Source organism: Onychomys torridus, chromosome 12, assembly GCF_903995425.1.
Source record: "Onychomys torridus chromosome 12, mOncTor1.1, whole genome shotgun sequence".
Taxonomy (NCBI): domain Eukaryota; kingdom Metazoa; phylum Chordata; class Mammalia; order Rodentia; family Cricetidae; genus Onychomys; species Onychomys torridus.
The window spans coordinates 37,702,670-37,718,011 of NC_050454.1; the positions used below are offsets into that span (position 1 = coordinate 37,702,670).

General features: G+C 36.6%; 2 protein-coding genes across 2 annotated transcripts; one reads left to right on the forward strand and one right to left on the reverse strand.

Moving 5' to 3' along the window:
- The first annotated feature begins 1,636 nt into the window (after positions 1-1,636).
- LOC118594239 (olfactory receptor Olfr180) lies at positions 1,637-2,597 on the forward strand. The gene has a single exon (XM_036204076.1). It carries the CDS (start codon positions 1,638-1,640, stop codon positions 2,595-2,597), a length of 960 nt encoding a protein of 319 aa, XP_036059969.1. The 5' UTR covers position 1,637.
- A 10,763-nt stretch (positions 2,598-13,360) lies between these two features.
- Positions 13,361-14,290, reverse strand: LOC118594102 (olfactory receptor 187-like). Its single transcript, XM_036203898.1, has one exon. It carries the CDS (start codon positions 14,288-14,290, stop codon positions 13,361-13,363), a length of 930 nt encoding a protein of 309 aa, XP_036059791.1.
- Positions 14,291-15,342: the final 1,052 nt, after the last annotated feature.

Here is a 15,342-nt window from a genome sequence, read left to right on the forward strand (position 1 = left end):
GTGTGACTGACAAAGTAAAACTAAAAACCACCCAAAGAATCACCAATGTAATGAGAGAGAAAAGAGCCTGCAAACTGCTTGAGTTTTGCAAATTCCTATGCTGTCCTGTGGACTACTGGTCACTGCCAAGTGAGAGTCTGTTTCTACCGGTGCCTTGCCCTGAGGAAATCCATTGCACAAGTAGTCATATGCTGATCTGAGATTAGGCTGCACAGCTCCCAACAATTATGTTTGGTACTAGGGAGGGAAAAATGAGTTTTCACATAGTGTGTTATGATATAATATTTTAAAATAGATCTACATTGTATGCATTTATAACATGAATATATCTGTTTGATTTGCCTGTATATGTTGATAAAAGCAATATTGTATAGTGCTAAAATTATTTTTCAAAATAACGTAATTTGAAAATATTATAGTGTTATATATTTAAATTATATACAGCAGTTTATTTTGTTCATTTATTTATAAGCCATTAGTGATACAACAACAGAAAGCCTTTCTTTGTTATGGGAATGACAGTGTATGAAGTTCAGTATAGACAACAATTAAAATCAAGGGAATGGTAACTACAGTGTGGTCTTAAAGCAATGCTATTTAAGTGACTGTTGTACTCTGTTCTTAAAAAATATCCTTTTAGGCCCCATTAAAGCCAAAGAATTGTAGCAATTTCTATGCGAACAAAATGATTATAACAGTAAAAATACATGTTGTTTCTGGATTTAAATATTTCATTGTTATCCTTGACAAACTAAAATCTAATACATTTGGGTGGTTATTGAATTCTAAGATAAGGATCAGGAGGAAAAGAATTTAAAGTTTAACTAATCATATAAATAAAAAACCTTTATTCAACTAAACAATAGGAAAACATTGCCTCATCCTGACAATATTGGCAGGTACACAGCAAACATTTGTCATTTACATAACCGAGCATACACTGTGAGCAGACACCTTGTCCCTAAGACTCATGATGAAGAATACATGCTGAACACTGGAAACCACAAAGAAAATATTAGGATTCAGGGATAATTAAGAGGAGAAGCAATTCTTTGGAAATACAAGATAAAGTGAGTTCCCAAATATATTAAAATCAATAGAAAAATAATTTTAAGAGAAAAATATATTACACAATCTTATCCAAACTTAAAAGTTAACTGATCCTTCATTGTAAATATCCCACAATAATCCTACTGGGAAAAGATAACTAAGACAGAAAAATATTTTTCAAACTAATTCTATGACATTTTTGTGAATTAGTCACTAAAATATTTACAGGGAAATTTATTTTTAAAGATCACATTGACTGTATAGATTTTTTTTAAAAGTACACAACTGAGATTCTTTAGATATGGAAAAATAGAAAATCGCATACATTGATCATGAATTTGTACAATGACATATAATAATCCATGTGAGGCATCTAATAGTTAAACAGAAATATCAAGACTATACTCATATGTACAATCTATGTATGATTTCTTCTCATATGACTTAACATACCATGACATATTTCAGGGGACAGCTAAGGTAAATTGAAGATATCCTTACCTGCTATCTGTAGCTAGAGAGGGAGACTTAGACAAATTCTGCAAATAATATCAATCAAATATCTTAATTTTTGTCTCATCAGGGAAATGAGAATGGAGAAGATAAATCACTCTTTGACAACAGTATTTATCCTGGTGGGATTCTCAGATCACCCAGACCTGAAGACTCTTCTATTCCTGGTGTTCTTTACCATCTATCTGGTGACCATGGTGGGAAATCTAGGGCTGGTGGTCTTGATCTACATGGAACGCCGTCTTCACACACCCATGTACATCTTTCTGGGCAACCTGGCTCTCATGGATTCCTGCTGCTCCTGCGCCATCACTCCCAAGATGCTAGAGAACTTCTTTTCTTTGGACAGAAGGATTTCTCTGTATGAATGCATGGCACAATTCTATTTTCTCTGTTTTGCTGAAACTGCAGACTGCTTTCTTCTGGCAGCAATGGCCTATGACCGCTATGTGGCCATATGCAACCCACTGCAGTATCACACCATGATGTCCAAGAAGCTCTCCATTCAGATGAGTATAGCCACCTTCATAGCCAGTAATCTGCATTCTATGATTCATGTAGGGTGTCTCTTAAGGTTAACTTTCTGTAAATCAAATCATATTGATCATTTCTTCTGTGATGTTCTTCCACTCTATAGGCTCTCCTGTACAGACCCTTTTATCAATGAACTAATGATATATATTTTTTCAATGCCAATTCAAGTCTTTACCATTGGTACTGTCTTGGTCTCTTATTTCTGCATTCTACTCACTATTTTCAAGATGAAATCGAAGGATGGGAGAGGAAAAGCATTTTCTACATGTGCATCCCACCTTTTTTCTGTGTCTATATTCTACATCTGCCTTCTCATGTATATTCGACCATTTGAAGAAGGGAATAAAGATATACCAGTGGCTGTATTTTATACAATAATAATTCCTTTGTTAAACCCTTTTATTTACAGCCTGAGAAATAAGGAGGTAATAAATGCTGTTAAGAAAGTTATAAACACTTATAATACTTTTAAAAAATCTTCAACTTCTACAGCTCACTAATTATAGTTCATTAAAGTGATTTTATGGATATGAAATATAAAAAATAAAATTGTTGTACATATAAAGTATTAGTCTCCAAATCCTTAGACTGTATTTATTAAACAGTACACTAATGTAATTCCAAAATAATTTGTTAATTATTCATCTAAATTATATAACCCTAATAAGTCAATGTAAATGTAATAACTGTTATAACTACTCTTGTTACTCCCATGGAATTTTTAAATATACTGTTTCAGTATATTAATACCATACACAATCAGATGTTTACATGTTTAAGAGTATCATTTGATTAATATTTTCTACTTAATTGAACAGTTTTGTGTGAGGTTTCCATTGGTTTAAACTTTTTAAATTTCCAGGTAAAAACTAAGTGATCATCATTTTGAAATTGTTGCTTTTCTTCCTCCTTCCTTCTGTCATTTCTTTCTTTGTCTGTGTAGTTTTTAAAAGGAACACTGTGATGCTGCAAAACAAATACAACTAATACAGAAAAACTATACCATGAGTATAATTACTAGTTTTTATATATATTGTTTTATAAATATAATATGAAATTTTTAATAGTTTGAATATCAATAACTTAAAGTCATAGATTTTATCATGTTTTCTCAGATTAAGTAAGTTAGTAATTACTCTTTGAGTAGAATAAATTCAATCTGGAAACTTTGTTCCTGAGAGTTTTTAATATACTATTAATACTTTCTTGTATATTCCTCCTTCTGGATATGTGGAATCTTGGGTAATGTGCAAATCCTCCAAATAGAATTAGACATTTTCCCAAAGAGATCTTATAAGTTTCTGGTCTATATTTTCACTATTTATACTGAAAAAATAAAACAAACCATGCACAAATGTGTACATACAATCTTCTTTCTTACTTAAATGATCATGTGACTACAGACCTCTTAAACGTGAAAGTAGCCACCCATTTTTTGATTGAATTTAAGTCCTGCTCCCCAAAAGAAGAAATCCATACCTATTGTCACCATTGGGCCAAGAACCTCTGGATAGACGAGGTCACATTTCCTAAGGGAGTCTCTACTACTATTTATTCTTCTAGATGGTCATAGTATTAAACGGAGTCCTAATGACTTATTGTACCCACAGATTAATGCATCTCTCAACTCTCATCTGAGAAGCTGTTATTTGAAGTAGATGTGATTAACACTGTGACACACACAGTGTAGTTGGAGTTTTCCTGCCTTGCCAAGTCAGGACAAATCTCTCTTACCCACCAGTCCCACAGTCGCTCAGACCCAACCAAGAAAGCACACAGAAACTTACATTGTTTAAAAACTGTATGGCCATGGCAGGATTCTTGTTATCTACTTCTTTTATCTTAAATTAACCCATTTCTGTTAGTTTATACTTTGCCACATGGCTTGTGGCTTACCAGTGTCTTTACATGTTGCTTCTCATGGCAGCGGCTGGGGGTGTTTCCTCCTAGCCTTCCCTGTTCCCCGCCTTCTCCTCTTCCTTGTCCCGCCTATACTTCCTGCCTGGCCACTGGTCAATCAGAACTTTATTAACACAGAGCCATATCCACAGCACTTCCCCTTTTCTTTTTTGTTAAAGGAAGGATTTAACTTTTACATAGTAAAATTACATATAACAAAACAATTATCAAGCAAGAATTACAGTTACATTATTAAAGAAGATATCCTATCTATCTTATATTTGCAAGTCTAAGGTTTTATATCTAACTTATCTTTTATCATAATTGAGGAAATTATAACTATCTAGTCTTCAACCACATCAAAGACCTCAGAAGGATTTAATATTACCTGAGAAATGGGAGAAGGATGCAAGCAACTTTCAGGAGTCTTGCAGAGTAGACAGAGACAGCTGGCAGTCTGGACAGTCACCTAATGTTCCTTTGTAAAGTTAGGGCATTTGTCTTCAGCCCACAGGGCTAGAGTCCTTCGGTCACTTCTCTCAGTGTGCTGTAGAATGTCTGGCAGTTTCCTCTGCAAAGCAGGAACCTGAAGGACCATTTTGTCAAGCGAAGTTTAGTGGTCACCTTTCTATGGTTCCTGCATGTCCAGTCGATCAAGCAGTCCAGGCAAGAACAGTTTCTTGCCCAAATGGCTATTTTTGCCAAGGTGAAGATAAGATATGAAGTGTCTTCAATGCCCATCCTCCTCTCTGAAGTAAATCAGTGCTGCCAGGAGCAGACATGTCTCACTGTCTAGAAAGTCTAAATTTTAAAAATATTTTAAATGCCATATTCTGTAGGTCTTGGAAGTATTTGAAGATTACCTATCTATCTGAAATATCTCTATGTATACCTAGAAGACTTAACTAACATGGCTACAAGTATGATCATCATAGATGACTAATTATTAATCCATTTTCATTATCTATTACAATTTAAAATGAGCTATATAAACATAATACCTTAAACAAGAGTAGAAATATACACACAGTATGACAAAATTAACTTTAAGTTTATATCAATAGACTAAAATCTATACCAATGTAAAACATTTTAAACAAGTTGTTGCTCTTTAGAAGTAAGTTCCTTAATCTACCCTTTCAGACTACTATATCTATATCATATCCCCTTTTCTTCTTTAGAAGAGATCGCATTTATAATCAACCTGCTTTAAATAAAAATATTGGTTTTTCTCTGTCCCACACCAGAGGGTTCTTCTGATTTGGGACACAAGAATCTCTTAACCTTTTCTTTTAACAATATGCCTGGGTTTAAAGAAGGAGTGAGCCAATTCCATCTCCAAAGACAGCTGGGAATTTGGGCGTAGTTTTTCTTACTACTTCCTGCTGGAGGGCGGCGCTGTATCTTATGGGAACACAAAGAAAATTTTTGGATTATGGAGTAGTCCATGAGGGTAAACCTCTGAGCAGTTGCCTTGAAACCATTTTGGATGTTGAATCATCTGGGCTATTGTGTCATCAGAGACCTTTCAGGTGGTCTTGGCTGATGAAACCTGATGTATCTTAATCTGGAACAAATCCACAGCCTCTGGCTTTCTGTGGAAACAAAAGCAGAGACTCTTTTCCAAAGCAACATATCATTATATCTAAATTTTGAAGTCAAGGTGTCTTTAAAATTTACATATTTGTTTAACTCAACAGCTTTTATGATCAAATCTTTTTCTGTAGTTAAAAATCCCAAAGACAACATAATCTAGATTCTCTGTGTAATATCCATCTTTGTAAGACTGAAACGCCACTGTGGCTGCTGGCTCCGCTCAACTCAGCTTCCCAAAGTGGTGGTTCAGTTTACCGCCAGCTTTGGGTCTGGAGCCATGTGTACCATCAACTATCAAAGTACAGAGAATAAGAAACTTCAGAAAGTTCAGTCCTAATTCATACAGTTCTACTGCATCCCTCCTCCCAAGGCTTGGACCATTGTAAGAGAGGGGGTAGGAAAACTGTAAGAACCAGATGTAGTGGGTGACTTCAAGGAACAGGGTCCTCCAGGCACAACAGGGCAGCTGCCTATATGAACTTCCAGAGACCATGACAGCATGCACAAACTCCTTGCTAGCTCAGCCCAGACAGAATCCTAGGTGTGGAGAAGGGAGTTGTACACAAATTCCCACTCCTAGATGAGAAACTATGCTGAATGATAGCTGATGCAGGAGGGAGAGTCAGTTTTCTTTAAGAATGTTGCCTCTGGTAGGTAAACCACACTCCAATGAAGGGCTACAAATCCCAGCACAAATAAACTGTACTCGAAGGGTGAACAAAAAGATAACACATACTGAGCATGTACACCACAGTCCAGAGCAAGCCTCATGACCAGGAGTACTTGGCCAAAACAAATTGGACTCTAGGGGTTTGGTTTTTTTCTTCTCTTTTCCTTCTTTTCTTCTTTCTTTCTTTTCTTTTCTTTTTTTGTTACCTTTTTGTTGTGTTTGGACATTTTTTGTATTTTCTTGTTTTGATTTTAATTTGGATGGGTGTTTTATTTCTTGGTTTTTGTTTCCTCTTTGGTCTTCTGGTCCGTGTGGCTGTGGTTGAACAGGGGTTCTGTGCTCAAGTTTGAGGGTGGACTTCTGGCAGCTGTCATGGGCTCTTTTTGAGCAGAGGGTCTCCACCTGAATTGGGAGCTAAGGGGAGGAGGGGGCAGGGATTGAGATACTGTTAGAGGCACAACAGAAGAGTAGAGGAGGTCCACATACCTATAGAGTTCTGGCAGCTGGCATAGCCTCTGATCCAGCAGGGAGTATCTGCCCAAGTTGGGGTCTGGAGGACAAGGAAAAGAGCAAGGGAAGGGGCATTGGGTATAGTATCAAGTGTAGGGAACCAAAAAAATAGAGGAGATCCATGGGCAGGGAGCTTACCTGCAGTTCTGGCAGTTGGCATGGTCTCTGGTCCAGCATTACAGTCTCTGCCTGAGTTCTCCTGCCTGTTCTGCTGGCCTGCACTGAAGCAGGGGATGTCCACCCCAGTTGGGGGCTGGCACATAGCAATAGGATTGGAGAGTGGGGAGGATAGGGATAACTACAGATTAGGTCTGTGGGAACCACTGAGTGGATGAAAGTGTTCTGTGGATGGGTCTCCTACCTGTTCTTCTGGCTTGATAGACCTGACATTGATCAGGGAATGTCTGCTGAAGTTCTCACTCATTAGTTTTAAGGGATGTGGACATGAGAAAAGATAAGAAGGACTCACATGGAAATCATCAAAATGTGTTTTTCCCTCTTTTCGAGAAACTTACCTAGTATTTTATAATTGTATCTCCCTAGCAATAGCTTATTTGCTAATAGCTTATTTCATTAAAATCTACTTATTTATGATAAATATTCTATTAAATATCAATGTATTAATGATTTCCTTTTCCTATTGCCTTCATTTCTTGATAACCAAGACCATTTATTTCCTATACTGACATTTATTTTTTTCTACCTTGCTCACAAACACATCACCTAATACTATATGAATAAAGTCTTGGTTCAGGGAAGAGGAGACTGGACCTGCCTCAACTGAATCTACTAGGCTGGGCTGACTCCCCAGGGGAGACTTTGCCTTGGAGGAGAGAATGGGGAGTGGATTGGGGGGTAAGGCTGAGGGGGTGTGAGGAGGGAGAACAGGGGAATCCATGGCTGATATATAAAATTAAATTAATTATAAAATAAAAATATTAAAAAAAGAAGTTCAAAACATCTAAAGGCACCCTTTTTCACTCCTCATGGAAAGAAACTGAGTTAAGAGCATTCTCTTCTCTCCTCTCTCTCTCTCTCTCTCTCTCTCTCTCTCTTTTCTTTCACACTTCCTTTCTCTTTGATATATTTATTTTCTCTTATCACCTGATAAAAGAGAAAAATTATACCAATTATACCAATTCTCAATAATTCTGGAAAGAACTTCAAAATGCTAGTAGATTTTTATCTGATCACCAAAACAGAAACCTATATTGTTTATCATGATAGAAATACTTTTTTAAAGTCACTGCATTAGTTACTGTCCTGTTGCTGTGGTCAAATACCATAACCAAAAGCAAAGTGTGAAAGAGAGAGTTTATTTGGGCTTATGTTTCTATATGGCTAGAGTATATAATGACGGGGACAGGGGAATAACAGGCAGCTGGCACAGGAAGTGGGCTGATTACCCATCATACACACACCAGGAAACACAGTACACTGGAAAAGGATAAAGCTATCTCTCAAATCCCACTTCCATCAAAATTCCAATTCTAAAATTCCATAACATTCATAAACAGCATCACTAGCTGGGGGCCTGTAAACAATGGAGACATGTAACTGCAAATACATGAACTATTGAGGGACATTTGTCATTCAAACCAATACTGGCTCCTCCCTGACTCCCATGGGGTAATGGCCATCACATGATATAGAATTCATTTAATCCAGTTTTAAAGTCCCTGTAGTCTTTAACAGTTTCAACTGTGTCAAAAGTCTGAAGTCCAAGGTCTTTTTTGAGACTCAAGGCAATTTCTTAACTATGACCCCTATAAAATAAAAAGGCAAGTTGTCCACATCTAATACACATTGTCACAGAATATACATTACCATTCCAAAAGGAATGAGTCGGGGTATAGTGACAAAATGGGGGGCCAAAGCAATGCAGAAACCTAGGAGGACAAGTAGAAATCCTTTAGCTCAATGTCTGGTGTCTGAGGATTCAATTTTAAAAGGCTTAGATGACTCTAACAATCAAAATTCTCTGTCTTCAAAAGTGCATTTCTCTTGGACCAGTTACATTCTTTTATACAACTCTCCTTGACAGATTTCTCATGGCTTTGGCATCTCCAACACCTTGAGCCTCCAGTGTGATTCAGTCCTCACTTCCACAGCTTCATGCAGAAGCCAGCCTGGAGTCCTGGCCTCTCAGCGCCTTTTTGAAACAAGCCCCGTCCTGTCATACATTGCCTGTCCTCACGTACCTCTAACACCTTGGTAGAAGAACCCATGCTTCCCCTCACACACCCTTGTAGTTTTCATGCCTCCAAAACCAGTACCATGTATTTGAAAGTGCCAAGCTCCAAGTACCAAGTTTGTCTGCCTGCTTAAGATGAACCCTCGCCACCTTGAATCTTACTAGCTGCAGCTTTTGTATGCAGTTTCTTTCTAGGAGAAAAAAATGTTAGGTACCATTTCAAAATTTGAAAATTTAGCTGAGTATGGTGTTGACGTCCATGCACATTTCTTACTGTTTCAAGGCAGAGCAAGAGGCCTCTCCTTACTGGCGATGATCTTTCAAGAATTGTAACTCACTTTCATCTTCTGCCTTGGCTGTAATATTAAGTTCCCAGTGTTCATTTGCTCTCAGAACTACATTTTCTATTTACTTTTGCCCTATTTGTTTTCTTCCATTTTATTCCTATATAAGACTAATCAGAAATAACAACTCCACACTCTACGTCATGCTCATGATTTCTATTTCTTTCTTGGTTTATAGAGGCATCCTTATTATTACTATTACATAGTATTTAATAAATAGTAATAATTAGTAAGGGCCTTTAAGTGGAGTTATCCTATAATGGGGTGACAGGACTCCTACTAGACATCAGGATAGCAAAAAAAATGCCCAGTACCAGAAATAGGTTTCCTCTTTTGGAGTTGCTGACCAATGAGATCCCATAGATCCACAAAGATTACAGCCAGCTGACATGGCTCCTGGATAACACCAAAACATGATGGTAAGATCCTACTGCTGAAAATATCACATATTTGAATCTCACATCATGGAGAAATCAAACTGACACTCATCTGGACGCTTCATTTCTCCTAGATAGCTTTCATGGTGCTAAAAGTGTGATATACACTACTGTAGAAAAAAAAAATCATTAGTCTTGATAATTTAACCTTTGTAATTACAATTATAACAAACATAGTAAGACGTACACACTTGTGCAGTAGTGGCATGAATCACCCTTTTATTGTTCTTGAGGCACAGTCCATGTGCTGAAACTCATACCTGGCATTATTATCATGTACCAAGTACCTATGGCTAGACATATCATAAGTTCCAGGTGGAGATTCTACCACTACTACTGTCCTAAGTATGCACTGTATTAAACTGAGTCCTAGTGATATCTTTATACCCGGAGATTAGTGCGCCTCTCTCAATCCTCAGCAGAGGAACTTCTGTTTGCAGTAGAAGGCAATTACCATGGACCCCCAAATGGATAAGGTGAAGAGAATAAGGGACTGCAGAGTTTCCACCCTAAATGGAGTATCTATATCATACCCTGTCCTCCCAGTTCTCAGGGATCACTGCAGAAGAGGGAGTGGAAAGATTAAAGAGCCAGAGGTAGTGGATGACTTCAAGGTTAAAGTGTTTTCTGAACACAAGGAAGTTGCACACACAATCTCACAGCAGTTTGGATGTTCCTTTTCTGGGGCTCTGAGGGTTCTGTTAGGGATTACAAGACCTGCTTGCTGTTGGTTGTTTTGTTACTCTTCGTTCTTTGGATCTTTGGAGGACCAACACCCAGCTCCTAAATAAATGACAGAGTCTTGTTCTTTCTTATGAATGTCCAGCCTCAGCTTTTCTTGTTTCTTGACAACTTTTCTAAGCTTAAGTTACCCTGGCTACCTTTTGCCTCTGGGCTTTTACATTTTTTTCTATTCCATATTCCTTTCTTTGATTCTTACCCTGTGACTTACTGTGCTGATGGAGGGCCAGCCACTAGCTCCCTATTCTCCTACTTTTTCTTGCTCCTTGATACTTCTTCCCAAATTTCTCCTCCTATTTATTCTCCCTGCCTGCCAGCCCCACCTATTTCTCTCTTCTGCCTAGATATTTGCTGTTCAACACTTTATTGATTTCTTGTTATACTTTAAAATATTCTATATACAATGAGCCACATCTAATTGTAAGAGGAACATCATTTTATTAGTGTATGCTACTTTGAAAAGTAAGTTGACTGGAAGTATCTACTCCAACTCAGCAGTGATTCTTTACTCATTTCTTGATTATTCATTTTAATTTCACAAATACATCTTTAATGCTTCATGTCTACAAACCACCATGCTGTGCATTGCAAAAGGCAGAAAGTGTGGTAAGACTTTAATTGTAATATAAACAAATTTGTTGCCAAAATTCAATATTACACAATGTCAAATGTGATCCAAGAATAATAAATAAGCTCTTAAAGTCTTTAGTGTTATTCTCTGAGATTATATTAAATGCTACAAAAACTCATCACATTGGTTATTTCTTTAAAAATGTTTAAAATTTTCAGTTGTAAAGTAGACTCTACTTTCCACAAGTGGTAAAAAAAAAAAGTCCAGATAAATCAACTCATAAAAGAAAGGCTTTACGTGGCTCACAGTTTAAAGGTTTTAGTGGGCTATTAGTTGACCCTCTCATTTGAGGCTTGGCCTCATGGTATAAGTGCACTGTCACTTAAAATTATTCACTTCATATCTAAAGGACAACAACATGGCAAGAAGATGGGCTCAGACTCTCAACAATCTTCTTCAAAGGATGCCTTTATTGACAAAATCTCCCACATAACCCATATGTTAAAATTTGCAGAACCTTTCAATAGCCCCAAATGGTAGAACCAGCCTTCATGTTATATATATATATATGGTCCTGAAATAATACCAGGGTGAACAAACATGGGATGTGGGAAACCAATATGTTTTACTATATCTGAAAATACAATCACACACACACAGATGAGCTCATATCCCATATAAACTATGAATTCACACAAAACATGCAAATGTATAATATATATATATATATATCTTTACATCTCCACATATATGATACTAGCAATAATATTTCACTAACATTTATCCAAGAAAGATATAATACCAAAATCACATGATGAAAGTTTTGGAAAGGAAGAGAGTATCAATAGAAGGTAGAAGGAAGTTTTGCAATGTTTACATGTGAGTGGAATCGTATCTGGAGTGTGATTCAGTGTATGGAGAATAAACACGTGTGAAACTAGAGATGGTTCACTCATTCTGTACTCACCCTGTACATGAAATTTGCAATCAAGATCACCCCAAATTTAAACACACAGAATTTGCTTTTTTTTTTTCACGTCTATCCCAGAAAATCACCAGGAATGAGAACATCACAAAAACTTTTTATTATTTGAGCTTAGGTTATATATATTTAAAACATAGTTTCTTCAACGACATAGTCTAATAACTCTTAGATAATCTATTTAAACACCAATCAACCAACTTAAAATAAATCTAGGCTGTGGAGACCCTTTTCCCATCTTCACTACAATTCCTCAATAAAACCCCCCAATTATTTATTTCATAAAAACTGTTAATATCTTGATTTACTGACACTTTTGTATGGAGAGAAAACACAAAGCAACTAGAAAGAAGCTCAGACTCAGGCAGATAGTGAGTGTGATGGACCTCGCCTCACTCTCACAAGCTCACTGACCACACAGCATCCTTTGACAGTCTGCCCACTGTCCTGCGCTTGTACTCCCATGTCTTTTTCATTTCCTGTGAGAAATGCAAGTCAAATTGCTGTCAGAATCATTATTTCACACAAGAGAATTTAATGGAAAAACCTATATTTGTAAGAATTTCCAGGACTTGTGTCTATTTACAGAAATCAGCACCACCTCATCAGAATAGAAAAGTGTGCTATGATTTTCCAAGCTGACGATGACATCATATTCATTTTCTTTTTATACGGACTACATCACAACAACATAATGAATGACATACAGACCAGTTAAAGTGTTTTAACTTGACTCCTGCTGTATTTATTTTATTAAAAGTGTTTGTATAATTTAAAATTCTCTTCAAATACTTTAAGGATATGGGTACATAGACAAGAGTCCATTTAAATGCTAGCTCTGGGGAACAGAGATATATGTTCAGTGTGTAAGAGCAGTTGCTGCACAATTTGAATAACTGTGTCTGCATCTCCAGCAACACAGCATACAAATGTCAGAAGGAAAGGGCTTCCATTCCCACGGTGGAAAAGATCATGGCCCCACACATGCTTGTAATATCAGTGATATGACGGGTGTAGAAGAAGGATTGTTGAGGTTAGCGGGTTAAAATTCCATGTTCAGTGAAAGACACTCTTTCAAGAAAGTAAGTTAAAGAGTTATTAAGCAGGACACTGGGCCACTTCTGGCCTCTGCACAAGTCTGCATGACTAGATGTAACTACTCACATATCAGTGTGCATACATCACATTTACACATCAAAACAACAACAACAGCAAAATTCTAGATCAGGTTCATTTTCAAAATATTTAGAACAGTGTACAAAATACAACCAAATTATAGTAATTTTTTAATAAGAATACAACAGACAGTAATATGAGATCTAAGCATTTCTCTTTAAGAATTTTTCCAACGAAATTTTTACTTGCTTATTTCTCAAACTGTAGATAATGGGATTCAGTACAGGAATTATGACAGTGTAAAATACAGAATCCATCATATCATCGTCATCTACTTGTGGAGACGTGGGGCGCACATACATGAAAAGAAGAGGGCCATAGTATAAAGACACAGATAAGAGGTGAGCTCCACAGGTGGAGAAGGCTTTCTTTATGCCTTTGATAGATTTCTGATTTAAGATCGAAAACAGTACAAGCGTATAAGAGATGAGAATAGTTGTAATAGTGAATACCTGAATTGAGCCAGAAAAAATAAAAAGCATTAGATAATTGAGAGAAGGGTCAGTACAGGAAATCTTTAACAGTGGCATAACGTCACAGTAAAAGTGATGTATTATGTTAGAACTGCAGAATGTTAGTCTGAATAAAAATCCTTCATGAATTAAAGCATGAATAAATCCACCCACAAAGGACAATATTAACAGACATATACAGAGTTTATTTGTCATAATTATTGGATAGAATAAAGGTTTGCATATGGCAATGTAGCGATCATAGGCCATTGCTGCCAAGAGAAAACATTCTGTGGTTGCACTGACTGCAAATGAAAAAAACTGTATCATGCATTCAGAGAGAGAGATCAGTTTACTCTTGGCAAAAAAGTCTAGCAGCATCTTTGGTGTGACTGTGGATGATAACCAAGTATCCACAAATGCTAAACTCCCCAGAAATAGGTACATGGGAATGTGAAGGCCAGGGTCATTCCAGATGAGAGTGATCAGACCGAGGTTCCCCACAATGGTGATGAGATAGATCACCAAGAAGAGAAGGAATAGGGGAACGTTCCACTGTGGGAGATGAGTGAGTCCTGTGAGAACAAATTGTGTCCACAGTGTTGCATTCTCTGTTCCCATGTCCCTGAGATGAGAAATGATAGATGTCACACAGAATTCACAAACATGAACTTGGTGTTCAATGGAATGAAAATATTGTTTGTTAACGTTTGGTGTTTCCATATTGTTTTTCACAATTAAGATACACTAGTCTGTTTGCCATTATCACTGAATATTAACTGTACATACTTAGTAGTATTGATCTACTGTAGGTTTAACATTAATGACCATTGTATGATTGCTTAACTCTCTTCCCATGTTTTCCAGTTAATTATTCTGATACCCCAGAATTTCTATGTTTAAACCTTTCATTTCAAGAGCCCTTGTTACTTCAAAGAAAATCAAAGGAAAGGCAAGTATTGATGCAAACCAGAACTGAACAAGATATTTGAGTGATGTGGTTTTAATGGCAGGAAGCTTAGAATGTAACAGACAAATATAGTTCCAGAAGGCAAAATTAAGGATCTTTGGGGGTAAATTACAAGAGATCCCTGGGTGCTGGAAATAAGAAAAATTTAATGGCTTAGAGAAAATAATTTCCTGCATGTAATCAGAACGTAGCAGGTTATGATGGGAAGGAAATGACCAACCATTGATGTGTGTTCTGAGAAACATGGGGGACAGTTGATATTTGTTTTGTGGTCCTAGGCTTCTGTAGTCTTTTATCCATAGAACATTTAAAGAAGAGATTTTTAAGCAAAATGCTAAAGAGTGTGAGGAGAGACGAGGAAGACATTAAAAGAAGGAAAGGCATGACCAACATAAAATGTAAACTTGTGTATGTAAAAAGCAATAAACGGAGGAAGCAAAGCAGGCAGTGCTTAGCAAAGAATTATGGAAAAGGAAGAGAAAGGATAGAGAGGAAGTACCAAAAGCAAAACCCAAATGCCTCTTTCTTTAAAATAGTTGTTATATATATTTCTAAATGCATGGGACTGTTTGGAGAGAGGAAAGGAAGAGGAAATTATATAAATATAATCTCCCCATATTGAAAATTATATAATATATAAAATTTACTTATATATAACATATAAGTAAATAGAAGCTTATTTAAGTTTACACTTGAAATATAT